General features: G+C 45.9%; 1 protein-coding gene across 9 annotated transcripts in view; it reads left to right on the forward strand.

Annotated features, from left to right (window-relative positions):
• Window positions 1-23,467, forward strand: part of robo2 (roundabout, axon guidance receptor, homolog 2 (Drosophila)) — a 245,935-nt gene that overhangs the window by 91,905 nt on the left and 130,563 nt on the right. For 8 of the 9 annotated variants that reach the window (XM_031863437.1, XM_031863444.1, XM_031863442.1 and 5 more), the window contains exon 2: window positions 14,506-14,832. In XM_031863437.1, the coding sequence (XP_031719297.1) occupies window positions 14,506-14,832 (327 nt within the window). Of the gene's footprint in view, window positions 1-1,799; window positions 2,575-14,505; window positions 14,833-23,467 lie in introns of those variants that run through there. The other variant, XM_031863441.1, reaches the window with a different exon arrangement.

Consider the following 23,467-nt stretch of genomic DNA (forward strand, 5'->3'; position numbering starts at 1 on the left):
GTGTGTGTGTGTGTGTGTGTGTGTGTGTGTGTGTGTGTGTGTGTGTGGTTGCACACATCTGGTAGAATCTAGGACACCATGGAGGCACTGAGAAGACAACATTTGCATGCAGCTCACAGACATTAAAATATGAAGACAAATCACTGTGCTGGCCAGCTGACAGCGCTGCCTCCAATGGGAGCAAGCTAGTAAACTTACAACAAACTTAAGACATGTTGCCGTTCCCAGTAAGGCCTTTATAGGGCAAGCTCGAACAAGCAGCTTGACAAGCAAACGGAAGGAAAAAAAAACCAAACATGAGCAGTCAAAGCTATTATTAAAGGCAATAGAAGTGGTTCCCTTTGCCAAAGCCATCCTGTCATGGTGTTAGTCTCTGTGTTGTTCACTGGGAGAGTATGGTTTCCACAGACACCTTCAGGGAACATACTGTGAGTTTTGAGGCCTTTGTTCTATGGCTGACTTTGATGTAAATCATAAAACGGGAAATTCGAGCCTTTTAGGTGGTGCTCCTGCTAGTGTTGTGTCTGTTCATGGAAAACAAAATAAAGGGGCCAACTTGTAAGATGGATCTTACATCTCTTTAAATTTTAATACAGCTTGTATTTTAGATAACATAATAAAGCAATTTGCATTGGCTGCGCTGCGTGGGGAAAGAAAAATAGTGGCCTAACTATTTCTATTCTTTTACATCCCCCTTGAAGTGCTGCTGAAAATTAGCCTTTTTGTATAGTTTCTATATATATATATATATATATATATATATATATATATATGATGGAGAAATCCTGTTGTATCAATCATGCTGCTTCAGGAAATCTTGCTCTTGGGGCTACATGTGCTAAATACATATCACTTGATAGGGCAGTATTACAAATCCACCAGATGGGACGATGGCTATAAATGACACCAGTAGGGGGAGCTCACAGCTCATAGCTCACTGTATAATAAACCGGTGAGAAGACATGAAGAGGGGTTGCTGGGCAGTAATGGGACCACATACAAGACCCCCCCCCCCCCCCATCTTTGAACCCTAAACATATCTTGGGTCCTGACTGCTGAGCCAAATCATATTACCTTAATTCGTCCATAATTAAACATTGAACTGTAGTGATTTTCTCGTGTGCTCGCTGCGTTCTGTCTTTGTCTGCATACTTTGCCTGCCTTGCATAAGACACACATGTATGCAGAGAGGCTGGGTCAATCAGTCATTGATTTCTGACAGAGATCATATTTACAATTCCCCTTCAACATCTCAATGCATGACCATCCATGTATTCAGCATCTCCTTTCTCACATATTAGACTATCAGACTATTGATTCATTTCACCATATTCTGATATGTAATATACCTTTTTTAACATATACTGGCAGTCTGCATTATTTTCCCTTGTAAAACCTCACCTCGTGTTATCACGTATATGCTACCTGTTGGCTGTGTTTCCCCACTACTAAGTGAGGTGGTTAAACTATCTGGATATTTTTACATAATTGTGAATATTCATCAGTGTAGTTCTCACATGTTGTGGTACATAATGCATTTATGCAAAATGTCTGAAGCACACGTGAAGCTATAAATGACATTTCAACTCAGAGTGGATTTGGGTTTGTCGTCCGCTCCAGCACATCTCTGCTTTAAATGATTATCTTACCGGTAGTAAGTCTTCATTTCTTCACAACTACAGAGATTCGGACTGAGATCAGAGCTCCCCCCCGACTTTTCCTCCCCCCTTCGTCTACAACTCTCTTTCCTTCAGGCTGCTGTCTTCACTGACCGATCCCTGTTTTCCGTGCGAGCGTGTCGAGCTTCAGCGTGTTGGGTCTGCGGGGCTGTGCCGGGTGCGCATAGACTGTGCGCTCCTAGCGGCCGCGCTGTTGAAATACAAAATATAAAAAGAAATAATCAGAGAGAGGGAAGGAGGATGTTGAAGTGACTTGTTGTACGACTGTACACTTCCAGCGCGTTATCCTAAGCTAACCACATGGGTCTTTCGGGAGCCGGTTCCCGTTGTAATAAAACAACTTTTTGGGAACGCACGGGAGTTGAAGGCTGGTTTCCAGTCCGAGTCTCAGCCGAGCCATGTGCTGAGCAGTGGAGACATCGCTGAAGATTTGTAAGGTGACACAGACGCGTCCCGAGGAGCAGAGGACCTGCGGAGGTTTTCCCAGTGTGGACTTACTCCTCATTCCTCCCCTCTCGCCCGCTCTGTGGGCTCCGGCTTGTGTCGTAGGTCATCTTTGCAGATATTGCGGATGAACTCACGGGGCAAGCGGGGATAACACTTAAGACCGAGAGTTTGGTTTCTGGGGTTTTGGTGGATATGAACACCCGGAGCAGCTCCGGGTGTCCCACTGTGATATGGATCCTCTAAATTTTTGGACATTGAAACTGGCTCTTGTCAGTAACTAGGACCTCTCCATAACTGTCACAACCCCGCAGCAGACTTGCGTGTCTTTGGACATATTTTTCTGCAGTGAATTCGAGGATTTGCGCGCCCGCCGTGGATGTTGAATATGCTAGTATGGGTCCGCTAGCGTTCATCCTTGTTGGCGGATTACTGTATTTTCAAGTTGATGGTAAGTTTCCTAACGTGTTGTTGTGTGAAACTTCTTCTTATGGAGGTATTAATGTCCGGTTCTGTTTCGCACGGACCGTGCAGCCTGTAATACTCCACCCGTCATTTTTTACCCACTTCTGATTTCTAAGCAACAGTGTAAATATATGTTGTTGGACTAAAATATAAATTCGTACAGTTTTTAATTATTAAAGGATCTTTTTGTCAAGATTCAGACATATTGTTGATAACTATGCTGACCTTATGGAGTTGTGATTTTAATTTATTTTATTTTATCATTGCTGCAAATATTTTCCATGATACATTTTCTTCTTTTTCATTCATAAAAAAATTAAACATGTTTTGCTGCAAAAATAATGCCCTAATTGGAATTATGGCATGATTTTTCTTCTCCTTGTGCAACAGATAGAAGAAGCATCAGTAGACCATTTTAAGAAGTCTATCTTGCTGAATGATATGAATGTATTGTGACATAAAGGAGCAGTTAGAAAATGTTTTCTCTCCCTTAGTGAGACTCAGTCGGTGGAAAGCAAATATACCTGAATGATTTTCAGGTATATTTTACAGTGGCTACAGGTTATCACTCCAATGCAGAGGTGGAGAGGACATTTTATTAATACTGGCAAACAAATCCCAAATATGCGTGTGAATCCAGATGTTACAAATGAAAAACAAAGTAGTCTAACAGAACATAAAGTAGTTCAGACCTGTCGGTGAAGCGCTCACTGTTTTAAAGGTGTTTGGCCGGCTGTGATCACTGTAGTGGATGTTGCTGCTGTGGTCATTTCCCTTTAGGATTGCAGGACTGCGATTGTGCACCAAAGCCGCCTTTAATCCAAGCTGGGACAGTGCCCCAGTTTATTATTCTCATTCGTCTGATTCAACTTTAATAATGATACAAATGAGATTGATACTGTTTAATTTCTACAGCCAAAAGCTTCAGCACTCTTGGTTTTTTTCTACTGGCGAGTGCTAAGTCAGCTTTTTTTTTCTCCAAAAATGTCATGATTTTACAAGGTTTCTTCAGGATTCACTGGCCTACTAGAGAACTGGTTTAATGGAGGAATTAAAACGGCCTGGACTGCAGTTAATGCGATGACTCGCATCAATCATCAAAATGGGAGGGCTGAGGTGACGGAAATGGAGATTGGGATTGGCCCAACCTGTGACTGGTGGAATGACGGGAGGGATTAAGATATATTACTCTTAATGCATAAACCTGAAGTCTGATTTGAATTTGAGTGCAGCTTTTGAAGTGGACACACCTTTTCACAGTGTTGATCTTAGAATGAGAAAATCATACTCCTGAATAGTCACATACTGGGATGTTATAACAGCACTACATTGTGACTGATGATTCACGTGTTTGCTTTGTATTGTTTGCACACGTTAGCAGTATGTAAAGCAGAGCTTTTTTTTTTATTGTCACTGAATGCAAAAGCCTACAAGGCCCCATCTTTCTCTTCTTTCACCTGTCAGCTCCCGCTTTTGTTCCTCACAGCTGCAAGTTTTGCCTCTCCTGCCTTCTGTAGTTAAGAAAATTCAGCCTCCTTCTTCTGCTGAGACTTAAATCTTTTTTTCTTTCTTTTACCTTTTTTTTCGGTTGTCTTTCACTCTGCTCAGCCAAACCCTCTGGTTGCTAAGCAATGGCTGATGGCATTGCTAGCTGTCCAGAGGGAGAGGGTGCACATCTCCCAGGGAGCAGTGGATCTTCCCAATCATTTGCCTGTCACCCTCCTCCCCCCTCTCCATTGCTCCCTCCATCTCCGCAGAACTCACCCATCACCCAACCCCTTTCAGAGGTAATCTGAGGGTTCTTGGAGAGGGAGGAGCTTCCTCTAAGAGTCCACTTAGGCAGACAAAAAGGTCTGGAGTTGTATTCACTGGGCAGCATAGCCAACAAAGCCAAGCCCTGTGAATGGCGTCAGTCACTGTTTAGTGTGCGGTGATTAATGCTGCTAGTGTGTAGGAGACGAGAGGAAAGGTGAGATGGAGAGAGAATAGAGGGAGAAACTGAGTTGGAAGATATTGTGCATCTGAAAACAGGGAAAGCACACTTTAAGAATCCCATTGATTGCAGTAGATGATATTTCCAGGAATACGCCGGTCAGCAGCTGCCTGGTTATCTCTTAAACTCCACTGTGCTGCGTTTGAAGCTGGATTAGAACATGCTTTGCATAGTGGACATGAATGCCTGACCTTTTGCTATTCTCAGACCTTCCTGCATGCTTGGGTCTGATGTAGGAGCCGGTGACATCACGTCCATCATGGGCGACACGCTGAAAGGTGCTGAAATACAGTCCAGCTCGAATCTGTCTAAGAGGCTATGGGGAGTCTGGACAGTGTGCCGCTTGCTATCCGCCAGCAGGGCTGTGGTTTCAGTGATGCTGAGTCAGGAGAAAGTCACACCCGGAGGATGGTTGTGTGTGTGTCGGGAGGGAAGGGGAGGGAGAACAGTGTGATTGTAATCAAATACAAAAATTGAGGCACAAGTTGTTTAACAACACAATCTTTTAAAGGGAAATGGCAAGGATGAGGCTTTATTACCAAAGCGCCCCGGTGACTAACAGCTCTGTTGATGGTCATGATTGAATGAGAGAGGTTTAAAGTACCGCCCTATAATGGAAAGTAAGCCCAGATTAAAATAGTCTAAATGAATGATGAGGCAGGCTGAGGTCATTGTGTAAGAGCCATTGCGAAGTCTCGCCCCAAATGTGATTGTTCTGCTCGAGTTGGCAACGTTTAGGCGGCGTTATTGTAATTGCAGTTCATTTGCTGGAATAGGCCTGCTGTAATGACGAACCTTCATCTTAGATCTCCAGGAAGCTCCCCTCCTCGACTGTCTCCCACGCTCTCATCACTGTCAAGGAAGCCGCTTTCCTCTGCATCAAAGTGCACCGCTGTTTATTCTCTGATTAGCGTCAGAAATGAGTGCAGAATAAAGACAAAGCTGGGGTTCATAAGAGGAAGTAAATGAACAGGGGACAAAGAATGAGGTGAACACTCCTCAAATACAAATCAGCTCATAGGCCCCCTTGTGTTTGCGTGTGTGTGCGCGAGCGATAAGTGTTACTTGACCAGTGACGAGGGCCCGTCAACTCCTATGATACTTTAACAGTCATGTCTGGCTGCTCTGTGGATCACGTTTCAGCAGCCATCAGTCCACATGTTCGGGATAGAAGAAAATGGACTTTGAGCTCTGCATGCTTCCTTCAAGTCCAAAGTACTGCTCTGCGATCGCTCAAAAATAAAAGGACTCACAGCTGTTCTAAATTCCAGAATCACGCTGGTTAATGCTTTTACCTTTCCATTGTGCTGGAGAGAAAATGCCAGTGGCAGACAATGCACATGGCTGATTTTGTAGTAAGACCAGCAGAATGCAGGGGAGGTAATTCCACTTTCCCTTTTTTTTTTTTTTTTTTACCTCCGCTTTATTAAGCCTCAGCAAAGCATACCCCTGACATTTACAGAGCAGAAAAAGGTCTAATGCCTTGATGCTTTTGCCTGGAGAAACAAAGACAGAGAGGGTGAGAGATTACAATGGGAAGAGGTGGAGGTTTCATGCTAACAGGTAGGCGGCAGTAAAGGATAAGTATCTGTCCTCAAATGATTTATATTTCAGAACTTCCCCAGACCCATCTCGTACACTATTTCTCTCTTTCTCACACACACACACACACACACACACACAAACTATCCACCGTTGGCGTTGTCCATGAGGGTGGAATTCAAACACTGAGGGGGTTGTTGTACACCTGCAATGGCAGTATAGTAGGAGTGTGTGTGGAGGTGGGGATGGGGGAGGAGTGATATGATGAATTGAGGTAAAGCGAGCAGTCGGGGCCCTTCACCTGTCTCACACACCTGTACTTACAGAATACTCACCTGTGCTTACCCTTCTGGGCCCCGAGGCACAGATATAATCTTGGCTCTATTCTCTCCCTGACTCTGTTTCCCAAACAGCCGATTAAGGGTTGGGTAAGGCAGGCCAACAGACAAAAAAGGGCGGATCTAATTACTGTTATATAATCCTTGATGATTAGATGATAGTGAATAAACTCCTTATTGATCAATGGCAAATACCAAGCCAGCGGTTCCAATACAAACTGCCTCTGTGTGGGACAGATCACTCAGTTGCAGCGTGGATGTGACGAGCATTCTTATCTCCACGGAACTCGATTATCTTAAGAGCATGCCAAAATGCAGACAGGGAGTCGGGATTGAGTAGGACACAGGCCTGTGATGCCTTAAACTCGCCGGAAGAGACAGCAGGTTTTGCCTTATCGGTGTTCTCATGTCGCACGCTGCACTGAAACGTCGTGTTGTTGCCCTCGCGCTGCCCTCTGGTTGGCTCTCTCGCAGCAACCTTCAAACAGAAGGGAGGGAAGTCATGGTTGAGTGACACACAGAATATCCAACTTTATAGCTATACACGCAATGCAAACACACAGAGAAGCACACCAATGCATTCTCTGCTGAGTAAATAAATGCACATAAGTTGAATGAAAAAAGTAATTGGACCAAACTGCATGAATTTGCATCCCCATTTATTTGACACACCTGTTTATGGTATAATTATAGTAGTTATCACATGCCTCCTCGATTTTCGTCTCTCGTGCGTTCTTGCTCTTCATTCTCAAGCGTCCGCGTGACAGTTGTTCCTGAGCTGAGAGTGTCTTGAAGATGAGGTCAGGCCTGCTGATCAAAATGCATGAGCTGTCTCTGTGTGAGATGTGTGAAGATGGACAGCCAGAGCATGATACTCGAGCACACATCCGTCACACGCAGCAGTTGTCCGGCGCAGCTGTAACGGCGCTCGGAGTGGTGGAGCCAGTTAATAAGTGTCTCATTCCACCATCTCCATCCCCGGCCTGGTCTATGGATCACCCGGCCGTGACAGCTTGGTACCTTTTCTTCCCCATAACTAACTGGGGAATCTAACCCCATAGAAGTGCACGGACTCCAAACTACACACCATCTCTTGCAAAACTAGTGTTTTAGTGTGGAAACTATAGTAACCTGGAGGTCTAGTGAGGGGCCTGACCTCTTGTGAACAGACTGATGTCAACAGTACTGACATGTTGGTATTGTTGAGGCGTTTTATGAATTGCAAATTCATTACTATTGTATTATTTTACCGTAGCATATACTGTGAATTATGTGCTGTCACTGTTCTTGGTGTTTCTTCTTATTTGGGAATAAGACATAGTGTTTCCTGCTAATGTATTTCTTAATAACATGGTCGTGCAATCAGTGTGTCTATGTGCTAATATAAACTGTAATATGCTAAATTATGTTTACAGTTCAGTTGCAAAAATAACATCGTCAGACCGAGCAGCCTGATCACATGAATACATGCATAATAATTTGATAAGTAATAAGGCCCGCATCGCATGTCAGTGCTGCAGGGGATTGTTTTTTCTTGTTGCTGCAGGAACAGGGCACCACACTGCTTAGTAAACTGAGCCACCATGACCAGGGGTGGGTTGATTTACTGTATATAATGGCTCCTGGTGAGGCTGGCTTTGTGGTGGAAGTCTCAGTGTGGAACGTGGCACGAGCCAAGTGTCACAATCACTGCGGCAGGAAGGAAGAAAGCCTTAATCGCATCCTTGAACGTTTGAACTCTCCACTTCCACTTCCAGGATGGTGATGATTTTCTTTCTGGAGGGCTGCTCACAGGCATTTGTCATTTAAGAGGCCCGGTAACACCCAGCCGGGGGTAGAATTATGAAATGTAGTGTGTGAATGTGTTTGTGAGCACCATTAATAAACATCAAAGCCCATTGTTGTTTTTTTTTGGTGTTAGCATGGATTTATGAGCCTGAGTAAATTGAGTCCTTCATCCACTTACTGCTAGCACTCTTGACCCCGTCGCCCTAAGCCAGACCAGATGAAGTGTCCCATGGAATAGAAATTTAATAAATCTCATCTCGACTTGGTATGCCGCACCTTAAAGAAACACAAACAGTGAGCTATAAGGGCCATTTCATTGCCTCGCTCTGCTCTCTGAGTCCATCACTTAGATGGTGTGTGTGTGGTTGCGGCCTCTTATTCCTCATGTTCGCGTGTGGGTCTAAAAACCACCGGAGTGGCTGGAGGTGGTGACTGCCCTCATTGACATGCAGGGACACTGCAGTGTGTTCACTACAAGTCAGCACCCGTGGCACACCTCCAATTATCCACTCATCTCTCAACACGGTGCATCACGGACACCTGAAGGCCTTCTCCTCCCCCCCTCCCCTTCGACTTCATTTCTAAAGCAATAAAGCACTTATTTATTTTGCCCCGTTCAATCTGCTGGGGCAGCTCAGCAATGCAGGTAAAGAGATTACAATGCTTGGGGGAGAATCAATTGATGCCATTCATTTCATTGCACTTCCCTGAGTAGGAACTGTTTAGAGTAGCCCATGCTTGAAAGGAGGGAATTGGCGACGTGACATTTTGCACCCAGCTGTGTCTACATTCGCATGCACGCACCCACACACGCATATCTTAAGAACATTGCTACTTACTTATCTGCTTTCATAGCACATTTACAAAGATCACAATGACCAAAGAAAACTGTGCTCTACTGCTATAGCTTTCTGCTGATTACCTACTACTTGACCGGAGCAAGTGCGCGTTAACTTAACTTAAGAGCTCTCCTTCAGTAGTAGACGAGGGGGGGAGGCTATTAATTATTGAATTCACCTCTTAGATTTTTCTGCTTGTTCCGGGATTTGAATCGTTGATATTTATTTTTCACACACAAACGTACATCTTCAATACCAAGGCTACTGCCACGGACAAAGAAGAGGCAGGCAAGAAAATGGCTGCTCAGAAGGATGTGTGCCGGCGCAGAGACGGGGCTGAAGAAGGTGGGCTGGTGCAGAGAGCTACATGCTCGAGTGGCCATGGCATCGGAAATCATTTAATCTGCATCACGCAGTTTAGTGTCCGTACCAGTGACCTGACAGTCCCACAGAGCTGGTGCTGTACTCCTTACACTATGCACAGCCTCTGTAAAGAAAGCAAGCTGCGCCCTTATCAACACATAAAGAGGTCTAAACTGTTATTGTGTCGTCCCCCTTTCGTCTCCTGTCAGCAATTTCAGCGCTTCAGAGAAAGGCCATTTGCTGAAAAAAGGATAACATCACCCTTTCACTTCATTGCAGCTGATAGTAGAATGAAGAGTCAGAATGAGCAGCAAAAAAAAATCAGATATGCTGTTTCCCACAGTAATCTATTTATATATTCCATCTGCATGGGGTAGAGAGGGCAAATACACAGATGCAGAGTCAATACGACCCCACCACATCACTGCCCGAAATACACAGAGTGGAATCCTATCTGATATTTGTTGGAGGCGAGCATGGATGCAGTGAGAGGTTGAGAGCAGCTCCTAGAATTACCCCTGTGTGTGCTTTCAGAGTATAGATCTTAGCAGGAAAAAGGAGGGGAGGTGTGTGTGTGTGTGGGGGGCAATATGCAGAGCACTGAGGTGGAACAGAGCCCATCATGTGAGCTTGCTGGCTAACTGGCTCGCAATCCCTTACTCTCTTGCAATAGAAGAGGAATCTACTCCTTCAGCACCTGTGAACACCTTTTATTTCCCCATCTGTGTCCTCACTGTGAGGATTGTGCTGTATATCACGTGCTGTATCTAGTGGCTGTCTGCATGCAGTGGGATTGGATGGGCTCCAGTAGATACAGCAGGCTGTTCTTTAGTGACATCTCACCCCGGATGAGCCGTATCTCTGGTATTTTTGCCACACTGGAGCTCGTGTGCTGTGACGCCAGTGACAGCGCGCCGTAAATAAGATAAATCTGGGGTGCAGAACGGGCTGCTTGCAAGTGTCACGGCAGGCCAGTGCTGAGGCGAGGACGGACAGTAACATCATTCTATTGCCTCCCCCAGTGCCCCCCCCCTGCCGCTCGCTCACATTTCCCTTCTGATGACATGATGGATATGACTCTGTCACCCTCACAGTGAGGGCAGGACGGGGACAAGGAGCAAGCGGAGGTATTGGGAGGGAGAGGCATAAATATATATACGGAGATGGAGTGGGAGGTTGAGGAGAGGCAGGAGGAGATTGGACAACATGGATCTCATGCATAATCATTCCTTTTGAACATTGTTTGAGGTTTTCGTTTTTTTTTTTTTTATGTACAATTTTATATTCACTCAGTTTGCTGGGTTTCAACATTTCAGCATCCACATTACAGTGTTACAGTGCATCTTGGCCTGGACCATGTTTGATGTTTTATGGAGCCTCATGACTGGAACTTTTTGCCTTGGTCTGAGGTTGCCGGTGGTTACCTGTGATCAGCGTACTCGTCTGTTGGCAGAATAACTAATACCTCTTTGGGGAGCCCTTCCTTTTATGCTCTGGCGGAGACTGGTGTGGGTATTGATTTGGTTGGTGGGCTGGGATTTCTCCTGAGAGCTAATAAAAATAATTACAAAAAGATCATGAAAGGCCTGACCTTCTGTTGCACACATGAATAAATATGTGACAGAGATAATAGAAAAGAGCCCTTCTATGTGTGTGGTCAGTGGAAAACAAGCTGTTATGACAGTTAAAGTGATGGTTTTAATCCCGAATTTCACCAACAACCTATTTTTTGTTTAACTGAGTGAAACATTTCTATGTCTTTAGTAATGTCTCAATGATAAATATGCTGTGTGAACACAAAAAAAAACACAACCGAGTGAGAAATAACGCTGTCAAACGTCTTGGATAGCTGCGTTGCGGAATCACATTGGATTGCAGTGAAGCTGACATCATTTGAAATGAAAGAAAAGTCAGAAAGGAATCAGCTTTTGGTTCAGTAATCCCTCTCTGATTTAATTCTCTGTGCTTGTTTGTTTGTTCTCTGGTTGCTGCTTTCCTCCAGGAGAGGATGACTGCACAGCAGTGGTGAAAAGTAATGGTGGTGTTATTGCAGACAGGGGGAAACACAGCATTTTGATTGGAGCGTGCGCCCTGAGACCCAGTGAAGTGCACTCGCCTCAGCTCAGAGAGCACTTGATTGCACAGCACCAATGATCGCATTAAAAGGGCAACAGAAAGCCCATTTACTGAAAAGAGAGTGAGAAAGGGGGCCCAATAGGAAGCTGAAAATTGACTTTCACTTCTATTAGGAGCTGCGGATGGAGCGGTGGGGATACACACGTTTCTTTTCTTTATTTGATCTTCTTGGACAGCATCTCTAGGACATGGGAGCCACATGAGGTCCTGATAAAACAACACGTATACACGTGAAGGTACGAACATTTTAGTTTGTGCGTTTAAAAGTGACGCTTGCAATAGGCGAGGTTTACATGTTGAGGTTATCCAGTATTGAGATTGATGTGCCTCTTTTAAAACATATTCCATGGCATATGGATGCGCTTTTAACCTTTTCTACCTCTACACCTTACTACCTCCACTTCGGGAAGGACGCTGACCAGTCACGTCTGGCCCTCGGTGCACCCGGCTCAGCTTTTTCTGGCAGTGAAAGGACAATTGTAGAGGCATCTGCTGTTTTCATTTCCACCGGAAAGAGGAGAGCAGATGGAGACCCAAGGTTTAAGTGATTAGAAGGCAGTAGATTGGAATACAAATTGGATTTAAAGAAATTAGACTGATATAAATCGAATGGAGTCGCCGCAGTTTAGTGCTGTGCATGCGCATTGTCCTTAGTGGAAAGCCACCGCGGGGCCCGTGGATTATGCGGGAAGCAGATGCTCCAATGAGATAAGAATAAATGTGCGTTTGACACTCCATCTGAGGGAGATGGGGGTCTCCATATCCGTCCTTTATCTTGCCCTCCATTTATCAATGTCACAGTGTTAATTACTGCTTCGCTTATTGGGTCACTTACTGCCAGAATACAAACTTGCCTCTGTGCTGCTGAAAGGGTAACTGACTGCTTGCTCGGTTACTGTTACCTGCCACTGGTGAAATGGATTGTGTTAAAAACCTGCCTGAAGCATACTGTAGGTTTTACTTCCACCACCAATAGTACATCTTCAGTGTTTCACATAACACCAATGAGATTAGATCATGCACTTGGGGATCAGGATCCCCCCACCACCACCACCACAAACCCCCTGTCTCTGGCCCCACTTAGAGGAAGACACTGGGCCTGATCACTAATCAATGACAGGGAAATGGAGGGAATTAGCCCAAATTAGGAAGAAGAGAGCACAGACTACCTCCTGTTCAGGGGTCAATATGGCACTGTGTGAAGCCTGATCCCTGTTAAGACAAATGGTGCACGAGTGCACATTGACGTAGTACACTTGGAGTCTTTGAAGTGTATTTTGTGCTGATCAGTGGATTTCTAACTACGCCTGTCCTTTTACCCGCAGACTCTCGGGCAGAAAAGGCCGGGTTGCAGCATGTCTCGGTCTCCCCAGGGAGATTCAAGTATAAGGCGTAGTGGAACATGTGCAAACCCAGGCACACAAAGAGCTGGAGCCTCCACTGTTTTGTCTTCATCCCAATGTTGAAATTAGCCCTTACATAAGCACAAAGGCTTATGTGGTACACTGCTCTTCTGTGGAGCAGGCATCGTTCTATTACCCCGCTGCACTGCCCCGGGGAAGGGCACAGTCATCAACTCCGCTCAATCACATGCACACCTGCAACAACTAATTTTGAGACAAAGGGCCCAGCACTCTACTTAATACAACACTGACTGGCTAGCATGTGGCTGCCAACTGAATCCGAGTTATTGATGGCTGTATTGAATCTGGTTCAATAGAAGAGGATAAAGGACGGGCTGTTGGAAAAGTTTGCCTCATTTCCCATTCCCTCTACCGTATCTTTGAATGTTTGATGTGCCGGATCAAACTCTTTGATTGTTGCATGGTTCCCAGGGCCTCTGTGATGTTAATGTGTGTGGTCTACAGCGTCTTATCTCTGTGGTTAAGACCTGGTCACAGACACACAGAACACTCTGACTTGGAGACCATTATCTTAGCTGCCAGACTCTCAGAGCTCGCCCACTGCAAGCCCGACTAAAAAGGAGTGGGCCAAGGTTTTCAGCCGCGGGGGATTAGCGTTTGACATTCGTCTGGGCCCCGGCATTCATATTCACGTCACATGTACACTTCTACAACAGTGGACCTAACAGTTTTACTTATTTGCGCCCTACTGAAAGCCAAATATATAATGTGTGTGTGTGTGTGTGTGTGTGTATAGCTCAGATGTAAGCTGACTGTATGCATCCAGTCACTGCTCACCCATGGGTCCAATTACCCACAAGGCAAGCCCTGGCAATACAGGGTTGAGGAGAGCAGATTGTTGCTTTTTGATCGGCCTGAAACGGAGATTAAAGGGTCCAATATTTGGAACATGCTTCTAACCCAAGACAAGCTTTGCTAACTATTAGTTGGAGTCATCCATCCATTTTCCACGGCTTTGCCAGGTCTGGGTTGTGGTGGCAGCAAGCTAAGAAAAAACAGCTCAGATGTCCTTCTCCCAAGCAATGTTGATTTTGGCAACTGATTTTGAATTCATATTATGCTTCTGATGAAAATGTTGATAAAAGTTCTCCCAGCTGTTTTGTTTCTTCCTCTGTATTGTCTCATTTTCAGTGAGATTGTAATACACTTCTTAAAAATGAGACATTTTGGGCAGCAGCGTACTGTAATGCATGCAGATCATTGGTCCTTTTTATGAAAAAAACATTTTTCATCTTAGCTTACTTATTGATAAAAATGAACACCGCACTGGGGCCACATCCTGTATCTCCTTCTCTGGTATCTTGATCCCCGCTAGATGATGTCAGCTACTTTTACTTATTAATGAATTCAATCCCTTCCTTTTCCCTATTCTCCTAATAGTGTACCTGCTAGCTATTATGTTAACAAGAGAGGCTTTTTGACTTGAGAAGGCCTTCTTATATTAGAATGTCCAACTGAAACAGTGATTAATTGCATCTCCTCTTCCTCCTCCAGGATCCCGTCTGCGCCAGGAGGACTCCGCACCCCGGATTGTGGAGCACCCCTCTGACCTGATTGTCTCCAAGGGGGAGCCCGCCACTCTCAACTGTAAAGCGGAGGGGCGGCCGACCCCGACAGTGGAGTGGTACAAGGATGGAGAGCGGGTGGAAACGGACAAAGACGACCCACGTTCTCACCGCATGCTGCTGCCCAGCGGCTCGCTTTTCTTCCTTCGCATCGTTCACGGACGGCGGAGCAAACCGGATGAAGGAGCCTACGTCTGCGTGGCCCGGAACTACCTGGGAGAAGCTGTCAGCCGCAACGCATCTTTGGAAGTAGCATGTGAGTCAGGACTCTGTCCCCTCTTTCTTCTTAGTTTCTCCTCTTTTGCTGCATTGCTCAGTTAATTTAGTTTGTTCATTGGCTAGGTGAAGAAAAGTCTTCATCTTGCTGCTTCCAGATGATGGAAAGACTGGATTTACATTCCGCACGAGAGAATTGAGACATTATTTCAACATTTCCTGTCAGCATTATCCAATTTTTTTCCTTCATTTACACACAATGGAAAATCACATCGTCTTTATTGTAGGGAATAACAGTAAACACATAAGTGCTTTATTTGAGGCAACTGGAATTACACTATTTTAAGAATTCAACTGGTTGTCCATGTGCTCTTTTTGCAAAGACTGTGATCATTTCCTGCACGTCTAGATGGAACACTCCAGCTCACTAGCGGTCACAGTACGTGTGGCTTTGTTTGGTGGATTAATGACTTGTACAGAATGAGCTCTTCAGACAATATCTTGAGATAAATTTGATATATTTCTAACTCAAGGGAGTTTTATTGTTGTCTGACATAAAGCCAGTCAGACCATATGATGGTTTTTGGAGATATGGGGTGAGTCTCACAGGTGTGTGGGGGTAGAACGATAGCCACAGATCAAAGTCCTGATGGACATTTGACACATGCTGCCTGGACTGTGTTGGTGAACACTGACAGGCAGAACCTGAGCTGTGGATCCAATTACCTTTGAAGATGAGCACCCCCACCCCAGCAGGCTCAGGCTGGGCTTCCTATAGAGCAGCGTCCAGTCCCCTCCACTGCCCATAAGGTGGGGAGTAAAGTCCCCATGTCCTTATGTGGGTTCAAGTGGTGGTTCTTTGTGTAACACAGTCCTGTGTTTCAAAGAAGTGTCATGTTCAGACATAATCCTACTATATGTGTGACATGTTAAGCTCTCATCTGCCATAGTAAACATACAATTAATGCTAATTAAATGTTTGAAGATGTTTTGAATGGAAGAAACAGCAGACGTGATATCTTCCATGTCATTTCAAAGGTGATTACAGTGATCAGTGGTATTAGGACGGGTAGGTGGTTTGTGATCCTTGGGAAATGGACTTTGTGTGTGGGGGGGGGGGGGCTGGTCTCCGCCTCTGATCCAGTCCCCTGCCTTCCTGAGGGCCTCCCAGCAGCCCCCAGGTGCTAACTGCGTGACAGCAGCTTGATCTATCGATCGCTGTAAGAGGGCTCTCCCAGTCTAAATGAAAATTCATGAAAAATTGATGATGTCTCCAGATTATTTTATTTCCCCCCCTCTCATACTGTTTTCTAGCCTTTCTCCTCAGTACTCTCTCTATCTCTCCCTCTCTGGTGTAATGTGGGTTGAGCAACAGAGGGGGTTGAATGGAGGCACTGACTCCTTGAATGGCTTATAGGTGAGGGGTGAGGGGTCAGGAGGGATATGGAAGAGATAACAAGGTGAAGAAATAAGAGCACATGTATGATTGGTATTATGAGTGAAACTGTTAGAGAGAGAGAGAGAGAGAGAGAGACTCAGTAAACAAACACACAGAGCTGTACCTTGAACCTACAGTAGCTGTACAGTGCCATACCCAAATTCCATTTAAAGACAAACCGGTATTGACTCTACATTACCTCACACAATTTCGCCTCTATTGACCTGACCCGACCTGAAGCACTCGCACTCTGTGAACGACAGCAGCCTGAGATGGAGTGCGGGTGTAGGAAAGGGTTTTGCTGGCGGGTCAAGTGCAGTTCAACAATGGGACAATACATTGCAGCTGTATAAAAGTAGAATAGTGTTAATATGAAATTATTTGATTATGAGCAGATCAAATCCCTCAGAGGCACTTTCGAGTAGTAGGAGAAAGAAATGAGTTTGAAATATATATTACAGGTAGGGTATTAGATTAAGACATTAATGACTTGTTGCAACTTTAATGATAAGTCATTTAAGGGATATTGAGTTGGAATGTCCTAAAGCTGATTTGCAGGATTTGTGTCTGAACCAATCAAATGTGAGGCCTAATGGCACCATGATGGACAGAATCAGCGCAGCGCCATTGTTGTTTTTCCTCAGTGCTACATTCATTGTGTGAGTGCGCCTTCTCTCTCGCTCCTTCTCCCTCCTTCTCTCTTCAATATACAGTAGTAGTTTTTCACATGGAGTTCAAAGAAACATGTTGCACTTTCAGTATATATACAACAGTAAGTGTTCACTGACCACAGCAATGACTTGATGATCAATCATATTTATGAAGATATGACCATTTGCAGTGAATTTTCTTTGTGTATTTTTGTTTTTTCCAGAAATAAGGCTATCATAGATCGCAGAAAGGAGGGAGGGGCATGTTATGAAGCGCTCCGTGCCCGGTTTGTTCTGGGCCCAGGGCTTTCTCGGATTTCTCTTTCAGCCAGGTCTTCAGGAGGGGCTTTGGGAGTAGCAGAAGGGGGTGGGGTGCTAAATCCCCCAGCATTGGCTTACTGCAGTGATTAGCTTTATCAGGTCCTGACATCCGTCTAGTGATTGTAAAGCCACAGCTAATCGCACAAGAAAAAGCAGCATTTAAATCTATATCCATGTTGAACTGGGCTTGTGTGTATGATATATCTTGCCCCCCGCTCGTCCCATACCTCTCTCCCTCCCTCCCGCCCTCCTTCGTATTGAACACACCTTTGCCCCCCTTCCGTTCACGAGTGGTTGAGCAGGACCCCGGTGAGCTAATTTAATTGCAGCTCTGAAACAGATTGAACTCGGTGTCCACCGAGCAAAGCGGCACTGCTGCATGCTGGACATCAAGCTGGGCAGCACTCACCACTCTAACTGTCAGCGCAGGAAAGGTGGAGTGCAGAGGAAGAGGGGGAAGAGGCCTCTGAGAGGCGCCTCTGCATTATTAATGCAGCCCAGATTGGGGGGGGGGGGGGGGGGGGGCTTGTGCCGTTACTGGGCTAAATCTTTCTAACATGTCTCCTTTAAGTGTTGGATGTTGAGCACACATTGTTCACAAATGAGTAGACAAGAGCATGAACTGCATTATGTTTAAGTCCATGGTACACGTGCAAAGTGTGAGGATATTGCTGGGACATCCCGCTGCTGCATTTGGGAACATATTTCATCATAGGCGTCGTTCACTGTTCCGTACTTCAGGAGATGGAGAACTTGTAAACATGTTGCCTCGAGGGTATCGGAGCAGTCTGCTTCGTAATCTTACTCTACCTCCCAAGTGCTTCAAAACTGACTGCAGGCCAGCTCCATTGGCTAGATGTGCCGCATATTCTAGGGATGTGCCCCCGTTTCTCTTCTCAGAATAAACTAGGTCAATGAGCGGGTTCATAAATCATTGTGAAGTCTTGTGTCAGAAATGCTAGCTGCAGCAACCGCTGCTGAATAAATTGCGAGCGCTGCGGATATCTCTGTATATGTAAGTGTGACAAGGCACACCTGGGGCGAAAGGATCCACAGGAAATTGTTAATTAGCCCCATCTTTTCAGGTGGATGGGTAGCACGCCTACGCAGTGCTCCAAGTACGAGCACGAGGGGGGAACAGTTGCACTTTTAATTTTGTGTCAAATGTGACTCTGGCCCTCTGCCGTGTACAGTAGGTAGGTGTGTATTAAATGTGTGTAGTCATCCGGGGAGAGAGGCATTGCAAAGGAAACCAACACACTTATCTTGAGGCGTAGCTCTGTATCCTTTGCGGCTTCGCTCAGTTTGTAACCTTTAAAAATGCAAATGACACAGGAATGAAACAGATGTCTTGGGTTGGTTCTAAATGCCGCTTGGAATGGGATTCGATGACTTTTAAAAAGGTCCTTTGATATCATCTAATGTACCACTTCTGCAATTAAGTCAATCGTTAGGTAGCATTTGGTGCTCGTACAACAAGGTAATTAGCAGGAAAATAGAGTTGGAAGAGGTGTGAGTGGTGAAGAGAGGAGGAGGGGTCCAAGCTGTTCCTGTTGTGTCCAGCATGAGGGGAAGCTAATAAAGGGACAGGCCAGGAGGAGCAGGCCAGGTGGGGGAGTCAGGCTGAGCCGCGCTGCCGAGCCTTTCACAAGCTCATCTGGACTCATTATTCCATTTCAGGAATGAGAAAATGGAGTGACAATTGCGCACAGACAACAGACACTCGCACACTCTCACGCAGAAGTGTACACAAACACCTGCCCTCGCGCTTGTATAAACCCCGGTGGGCTGAGGTTTAATCTGTGCCGCAGTCCTTGAGAAATAATGAAGGGTAATGAAGGAAGCAGCAACAATGCGACCATTACAGCACATTGATGATATATGCTCCAGTTAGGAAATGAAACACTGTCTGTAATCTTCATTTAAATATGTATACTTTGTTAATGTGGTGAGATGGGTAGAACACAGAGGTGAGGGGCAGGCCATCATTGCGCCCATAAAGTGGAGGGGTACTGGGTACTTAAACAAAACACACAATACAGGACTATAGATATTTCATTGATGAAGGTGGCCAAGTGTAGTGCAGAAAGAAGAGGTGGGAATGCGGTCCTGCGATAAAAGAGATGGTGAGAGCCGGCGAGGGTGTGAGAAATATCTTCCCGCTGATAAACTGTGAGAGAGGAGAAATCCCTGATTAAATGTGTCAGCTCTGTGTCTGTGCAGCTGGAGTTTGCTGACCTCGGTAAAAAGGTGTTATCTATTGGGATTTACTCGCAGTGTCCACACACAGGCAGGCGCACACACATACACACAGGCACACTGTTCTGGCCAGCCATATACAGCAGCATGCAGATTGCTCTCTCATTTGTGAGCTACAGATGGCCACAGACAATGAGGAGTTTCCCGCCACAATGCGACTCCTGTGCAGTGCATAGAAAGAGACAGGCCTGCAGAAATGGAACTGATATTTGGAAACACTCTCACAGGGAGATAAATCATAAGAATACACTGCAGTCACTACCAGCACTTTGACCTTTCACTTTCTCTCTCTCTCACACACACACACACACACACACACACACACACACATGATAAGTCCTGAGACTGCACTTTTACTATCTACAGCGGGCCCCGTGTCCCAGCTCTGACCTCCCCAACTCCACTGAGGGAAATGGCCTGTCTGTGTTGCCTTCTTACCTTCAGAGGAGACAAGTGTAGTGCTGAAGACGGGAAATAAAGCAATGACAGCAATAATGGAGTAGTGCAGCGAGAGCTGGTGACAGAGATGGAAAAGTGTGGAGAGAAGGTGGCCGAGAGATGAAGCACTTAATGAGATCCAAGTTTGGGATGACCTTTGGCCATCTTTCTCAGCCCCTTTAATCCGTCTCTTTCTCTCCTTTTCCCCCCTCACCTCTCTACTTCCACCATTGTGTCACCTTTGGAGTCTATAAACTGGATTAAACAATTGTGTGGCGCTCCGTCATGGATGCCACGGCCCGTCTGCAGAGGAGTGAGCCGTCAAGCAGAGAATGCTGAGCCAGGCGCTTCTCACGCCCATTAGTGCCCGGCAAGATGAAGCACCCGTCGCACCGGGTTTTGTTGTTTCCTTTATAAACCCTAGTCTCGCTCCTTCACACTCTCCCTATTTCTCTCTTTATAGTGACACTGTTATTGATGGCCTCTCCACTCTGACAATGCAGGGCTATTGCTTTGTCTCTCCTGCCTCGCGTTTTGCCTCCTCTCCCCTCGTTCTCCTTGCCCCCCTCCGCCCCCACGTGTCTCCTCGTCCATGCTTTACGCCGCGCCTGTTCGCTCTGCAGCGACTGATAAATAAATCTCAGCTAACATCAGCTAAATCTCGCGCTAACATCGAGTCGCTAAATTGTAGCAGCTTGGCAGCGTTGTTGTACAAAGTGAGAACCTTCAGACGAGCACGTTCTGTAAAATTAACTTGCCATGCCTTCCCCATGTCTTTTATTCTCAGTTTTGGATGCAGAAGGAGATGTAAATTATTGAAATCTGTCTGCAGGCTGATTATTGATCAGCTTTAAAACACACGCAGGGTGAGAGGCTGATGCTTTCATGGGTGAATTTCTCTTTTGATATTGACTTATGGTTGTAATTTATTCAAGCCCTGTGCAGCATTCACTTTTTCAGTGAGCACATTTATTTCGCTGATCATCAAATCATCACTATATTAATCCGTTCCTTATCCGGTGTGTAGATAACCTAACGCATGGGGGTTCAGACTCTAAGTTAAATACCTGCACAGGCTATTTATCAGCATTTAGATGACTATGTCTGATACCACTCTATTTGCTGACAAGTGGGCAAAGGGAAAAGTGAGTGATGATAATATTAATTGAAAATGTGACCCTGAATGAATTCCCTGTAGACTCTGCGTTGTGAGGGTGCCATTGAGTCCAGCCGGGATTGGATCCTCTGACCCCTGGAGAACCCTCTGCCCTCTCCTATCCACCCCAGATCTCTGTCCAACCATAAGTCCTTAACCAGCGCTCCCCTCCGATGCAATGTGTCCCTGTAGTGACTGACCTCACCCCCCCTCTCTCTTTCTCTCTCTCTCTCTCTCTCTTTCTCTCTCTCTCTCTGTCTGTGTCTCTCTCTCTGACTGTCTCTCTATCTCTGTCTGACTGTCTCTCTCTGTCTGTCTCTCTCTCTCTCTGTCTGTCTGTCTGTCTGTCTGTGTCTCTCTCTCTCTCTCTCTCTCTCTCTCTCTCTCTCTTACCAGAGATGGTAATCCATCATATGGAGGAGGGAAGGAGGTGACAGGGTGGAGGGCTGAAGTTCAGGTGCGAGCTGATGCGGGTTTGAATCGAATGTCGCTGGAATTGATTCACCCTCTGGCGTGTTGTTATTTCTGCACTGATGTTCCTTCTTCCAATGCCCATTATTTCCTTGGTTACTTTCACACACACCCTTAAACGTACATTCATTCACATGCATACGTGCGTTTGCGCAAAACACTGTGTGCACAACGCTGCTGGGGATCTATAGTGGAAGGGTCAGGACTCGAGCAGAACCACGGTTCAGCCTGTTAATTTTGGGTTACAACTGTCACGCTGCACACTGGCACTCTGATGGATGTGTCCCTTTCGAAGCTGTTGTGCACACTAGCACACGTGCACCCTTACACACTAGCACACGTGCACACTTAGACGCACAAAACATGCTTCAGGTAAATGTGGCTGTTTTTCTAGTTGTGCAAACATTAAGAACATTCCCTCCTCAGAGTAGCCCTTTGGGAACATAGGAGACATTTCAGCTTCATTTGATTCTCAACTGAACTGTGCGGATGGAGAGGAAGTAGGAGACTGGGGGAAGGGAGGAGGGGATTACATGGAACAAACTCCAAACTGGCCCAGGGAAGTTGGGACTTCAGAGTGTACAACTTTGCCAGCCTTGTGGTTTTGAGGGGGAAAAAAACATCATCATCCTCCCTTCTCACAACCTAACTTGGTTTGTGTTGATTTAATAATTATAATAATTCATAATTCTATTTTATTCTTTTTTCTGCAGCCCCCTTAAACTGTTACCAGGCTTCGCCTGGCCCTGGGCCACGGCAGAGTTATCGTGGGTCCGAATGTGTTATGACTTGGTGATCTCTTGGCGTAGACAGATATTGTGTTTGGCTTGGATTACATTTGCTGTAAGGGACACCTATCACCCTCCAGAGCCCTCAACAGCTGCAGACCAGAGTTGAAACCTGATCATCCAGTCTCTGCCGTCTCCCTCGCCCTCCCTCCATCACTCTCTTTCCTCTTTTCCCCCCTTTCCGCACTCCCTTCCTCTCTCATTTCCTTTCCTGCTTTTTGAAAGTGATACTCAAAGCATTTTGATCGCTTTCAAAAGTGAAGGGAGACAAGATCAAATGTTTAAGAGCGTGGTTTCGGAGACAGCTCTGGTTCCATTCTGTTTTACAGCCTGACCTTTCCGTGACTGCACCGCTGCATCCACTGGGCATATCAGCAGAGGAAGTTAGGGTGGCGGCTGTGTCTAGTTGAAGGTGACCTTGTGTGCTGCAGAGTTAATGACTTCCCATTTCGATGTGGAGTGTGTCCTAACTGCTGCCTCTGCCTGTTAGACTGTTCTGGGATCAGTCCCAGGCTTGGCCGAGGTGAAGGAAGGGACGCACAGGTTTTAATGTTGTTCATTCAGCAGCCACCAGTCCCCTACATGGACAGCATCCATTCCGTTGGGAAATAAGAGTTCCCAGCTTCAGGACCAGTAAAGACGTGTGATTTCAAACAGGGAAACGACCTCAGCTATGCGTAAAGCCGGGTGACCAGGTGCAGTCAGATGACATCACATGGTGAATGAGACTGGGAGCTGTGGTATGTGTGGCCACCTGCTTCTGCAGCTGGGAGGATGATTAGCAGCTAGCCAGGCTGATTATTAACCAGCCAGACACTCATCCAGCCAAACGGACAGACAGACAGACCGGGACACTGACAGACATTGCACATGGCCAGATATGAGACTGCACATTGGTTGGCACAGTAGAGACCAGACAGACTCGCCCAGACCACTTAAGCACCAGCATGGCCAAAGGCCAACTGAATGGAAATCCGAACACCCTATTCAAATGCTAAGCAGAATGTTATCTCAGTGCCTCTTGCTGCTGGCCCTTGTGCTCTACACTGTCCAGGGCAAAGCTATTAACGAACATGCAGGTGCCTCCCATGTTTGCCTGTTTTTCATTGTGTGTGTGTGTGTGTGTGTGTGTGTGTGTGTGTGTGTGTGTGTGT

Source organism: Anarrhichthys ocellatus, unplaced genomic scaffold (assembly GCF_004355925.1).
Source record: "Anarrhichthys ocellatus isolate YVR2014 unplaced genomic scaffold, GSC_Weel_1.0 scaffold29, whole genome shotgun sequence".
NCBI classification, from domain to species: Eukaryota; Metazoa; Chordata; class Actinopteri; order Perciformes; family Anarhichadidae; genus Anarrhichthys; species Anarrhichthys ocellatus.